The sequence below is a fragment of the Odontomachus brunneus genome, unplaced genomic scaffold (genome assembly GCF_010583005.1).
Source record: "Odontomachus brunneus isolate Ranch 3 - 2012 unplaced genomic scaffold, Obru_v1 Obru_scaffold_240, whole genome shotgun sequence".
Classification (NCBI taxonomy): domain Eukaryota; kingdom Metazoa; phylum Arthropoda; class Insecta; order Hymenoptera; family Formicidae; genus Odontomachus; species Odontomachus brunneus.
In genome coordinates, this window is record NW_022639690.1 from 372,070 (window position 1) to 376,382 (window position 4,313).

General features: G+C 33.8%; 1 protein-coding gene across 3 annotated transcripts in view; it reads left to right on the plus strand.

Annotated features, from left to right (window-relative positions):
- The window catches only part of LOC116852611 (ribosomal protein S6 kinase beta-2-like), a 66,284-nt gene extending 63,255 nt beyond the window's left edge, over positions 1–3,029 (plus strand). The window contains exons 12-13 of one of the 3 annotated variants that reach the window (XR_004379801.1): positions 1,475–2,143; positions 2,213–3,029. Coding sequence is in view for 1 of the 3 variants with exons in the window: in XM_032833134.1 (XP_032689025.1) it covers positions 1,475–1,478 (4 nt within the window). In the remaining 2 variants the exon portion in view is untranslated. Of the gene's footprint in view, positions 1–1,474 lie in introns of all 3 variants that reach the window. The other 2 variants (XR_004379802.1, XM_032833134.1) reach the window with 2 other exon arrangements.
- The last annotated feature ends 1,284 nt before the right edge of the window (positions 3,030–4,313 follow it).

A 4,313-nucleotide genomic window follows, 5' to 3' on the forward strand; every position in this document is an offset into this window, starting at 1 on the left:
GTATTTTCTATACAAAAATTCCGGTTTTATATTTACGTACCTGGTAGTTAATAAAACTGTCTTTACTCTTGCTCTACGTTCTCTAGAAGCTGAGATATTTTAGCTCAAAGTCCGAAATCGCTAAATTTTACGATTAAGGAATTCGTCGTCTGGGAAAATGTCTAGTTTGATGTATTTGTCGCCAGAGGCGCTACGGCTCAGATCAGCTTGGGGTGTTCGGAAACTCGGTATGAGTCTGTTCTTTATAGCTGCATTACTGAACTGGTACAATAAGTTAGAACAAGACAAAATATACTTTCTCACTTTAACTTATTGCACCAGTTCAGTAGTGCAGCTAAAAAGAACAGACCAAGTAGTATTTACATGGCAATTACTCAATTTATTGACCTCACCTCCGATTTCGATGAAAGTAGGCTCAAGCGATGCGTTTTTGTTAAAAAAACTTTTTTATTTGACAAAATCGTCGGTCTTTACTACAAAGCGAGATATTAATAGACAAAGTGGAAGGCGTGTTAGGTTAGAAAATCTGTCATACCGTCTATCTCTAGCTGTGTGACTGGGGGACTTTGCCCCCCCAGACCCCCTATCATGGGAGGTGAGGGCTATAGTGCTCTTGTGCTTAAGCTAAAGAGTGAATTTCTCACGAAAGATTATGGCCACCATCCCGCAACGGTACGGGGGGTCTGGGGGGCGAAGTCCCCTAGTCACAGCTAGATGGTATGACAGATTTCCTAACCTAACGTGCCGTTCACTTTGTTGGCTCACATTTCGTTACTTGGTGCAGCTCGACAATTTTGTCAGAAGAAAAAGTTGTTTCTCGTGCAAAAACGCGTCGATTAAGCCTATTTTTATTGAAATCGGAGGTGAGGTCACTAAACTGAATAATTACCATATATAATTATGATAATAATATCGAGACCTTGTTACACACACACACACACACACATACACACGCACGCGCGCACGCACGCACACGCTCAACTGTGATAAGAAGATTGAGGATTTTCAAAAAATCTAAGGTGAGAACGTTATACTGCATATTTACCAAAGTTAGCTGTCAAGAATTACAAGAATTTTACCATTAGTTGTACATATTAGCTGTTACGAAGAAGTTGTCAATATTAAAGAAGCTATTAACGTAAGTGGGAAAGAACTACTTTATATATATAATGTTTATGTAAAATAACATTGGTATGTTTGATATGTCATGTTTGTAGAATGCACATTTTGATTAGAGCAGTCTATATGACAGATGCTATAATTAACAGTTAAAATAATTAATTGTAACACTAAATTACTTATTAGATACATTTGTGATTTATTTATTTATTGTGTTCACATTTAATACTATAAAAGTTCTTTGCGATAAAGATATTAGGATAATTGTGTAGTGTTAGTATAACTGTGTAGTGAAAGATTCAACTATGAAGTATTTCTATGTGCCAGTATAGTGATTAATAATCATTTTTTACAGTTGAGAAATTGAAACATGACATGATGCCCATTTTCCTGGAAACAGATTAGAGTTGTATCAAGTCAAGAATTTATATACTGAAAACAACACGAAAAGTGCATAGAGATTAACAAAATAAAAATTTATATTATATGTATATATATAATTATTATTATGTGGACAATATTATGTAATTAAACAATATTAACTTTTCAGTTTTAATGTTTCTACATAAACGTTATTCATTGTTTCGTTTTTCGCATTAAAATCAATTTATCATCATCAATTGAAGAATGACTTCTGCAAGATGAAAAAAATAAGCGAGATGAAGATGGAAAATAGAAAGAAGTAAATAAGGAATGAACAAATATCAGATAAGTAACTAATATTCTCATAAAATAGGCAATTTATATTTGTGTGCATTGTAATCGTAGATGTTGATGTACCAATTTATTCTTTCGAATAACTTTTTTGTTCCAAAAGAATTGGTCTAACAACATTTACAATTACAGTGTGTATAGTCGGTCAATTAAAGGTTGTCACAACTTTTGTAATGCATTTTAGAACATATCATTAGTTTCTGAGATGTGAAAATCTCTGCTGACACACACAGATAAAGCTGCGAGTGACAGTCCGCCTGCATATTATGTCAAGAAGTTAATCAATATGAAAGGTTAACTACATTAAGAGGTTAATTTACGATATTACACTGTATTATATTTATATTGTTTAATGTTGCTTATGTTGTGATATTTTCAGAGAAGAGATAAGGATTATACAAAAAGAAGTGATATCCGTACAAAAATTATCTCTTTAAAAAAAAGGTAAAAAAGAAGCCAAATGCACGCGTTTTGTTTTACTTTGAAAAAATATTATAAAAAATGTTATTAACAAAATTCTTACAAAATAAATGATATCAAACAGTTTACGCCAAGTGAAATTAATTTCATACACAATAAATATTATTATAACTGCTTTGCATATATGAACACTACATCTAGTGATTTTATTTCCTGATAATTACACAAAATGAAAAAATAGTTTTTAAAAGCTTATTTAGTAAACATAAAAAAATAAAAATTTTGGGAAAGGTTAAATAAAGTGTCACGCACATAGAAATTATTTGACGTGTCAAGGTAAAATTTCACACGCACACACAAAACACTTGGCATGTCAAAAGTGATCTCATTAATACTTTTAATACTTCTAATCTTTGGAGTATGTTGTACGAGTAACATTTAAAAAAATAGGCACGCCAAGTGTTTTGTGTTTGCGTGTGAAATTTTATTTTGGCACGCCAAGTATTTTCTATGTGCGTGTGACATTTTATTTAACCTTTCCCAAAATTTTTACTTTTTTACTAAATTTTTACTTGTTTTCTAAATAAGCTTTTAAAAACTATTTTTTCATTTTGTGTAATTCTCAAAAAATAAAATCACTAGATGTAGTGTTCATATATGCAAAGTAATTATAATAATATTTATTGTGTATGAAATTATTGGGAGTACAAATAAGTCTCCGCCGTTTGACAAATGATGGCCCCACCAGTAAGTTATGGTTGAAATTGTCAGATGTAAAACGTCATATCGTAAGATTGGACATCTGGCAACACCATAACCTTGAAATATTAGCGATTTTGTATCAGCATCACATAATTTTTTTCGTGTGAAAATGTCGAGTTTTGAGCCGAATAAGCGTCATTTGCGGGAACTTTTGATTTACTTCTTTAATTTGAAGAAATCTGCAGCTGAGGCGCATCGATTGCTTATATAAGCATATGGTGAGGCTGCTTTAAGTAAGAGAAGTTGTCGTGAGTGGTTTAAAAAGTTTAAGAACGGTGAGTTTGACGTCGAAGATAAAGAACGTAGCGGAAGACCGAAAGTGTATGAAAACGCGGAATTGGAAGCATTATTGGAGGAAGATTCGTGCCAAACGCAAGAAGAACTTGCACTTACATTAGGAGTGACTCAACAAGCAATTTCACATCGTTTAAAATCGTTGGGAATGATTTAAAAGTAAGGAAATTGGATTCCATATGAACTGAAGCCGAGAAACGTTGAACGCCAATTTTGCACATGTGAAATGCTGCTTGCCAGGCATAAACGAAAGGGTTTTTTGGCACTACGATAACCCAAAGAAGAGGAAATCATGGAGACCACGTGGTCATGCTTCAACATCGACAGCCAAGTCGAATATTCATGGAAAAAAATTCATGTTGTGTATTTGGTGGGATCAGCTTGGTGTATTATGAGTTGCTCAAACCGAACGAAACCATTACTGGGGCTCTGTACCGAGCACAATTGATGAGATTGAGCCGAGCACTCAAGGAAAAACGACAAAATTTTTCTCCTGCATGATAATTTTCGTCCATATATTGCGGCGCCAGTCAAAACCTACTTGGAAACACTCAATTGGGAAGTTTTACCCCACCTGCCGTATTCACCAGACATTGCTCCCTCTGACTATCACTTGCTTCGATCGATGACGCACGGCTTGTCTGAGCAGCACTTTACATCATATGAAGATAACAAAAATTGGGTTGATTCGTGGATAGTCTCAAAAGATGAAGCATTCTTTCGACGCGGTATCCGTATGCTGCCAGAAAGATGGGAAAAAGTAGTTGCTAGCGATGAATACTTTGAATAAAACATAAGGTACTGTTCTTTCACAATAAATGCCCAATTTTTGACAAAAAGCAGCGGAGACTTATTTGTATTCCCAATAATTTCACTTGGCGTAAACCGTTTGATATCATTTCTTTTTGTAAGAATTTTATCAATAACTTTTTTTATATTGGGTGTACAACTTAATTCGGTCCGTTTTTTTGCTTGAAAAACGCATTTATTTGAATGATAAAATG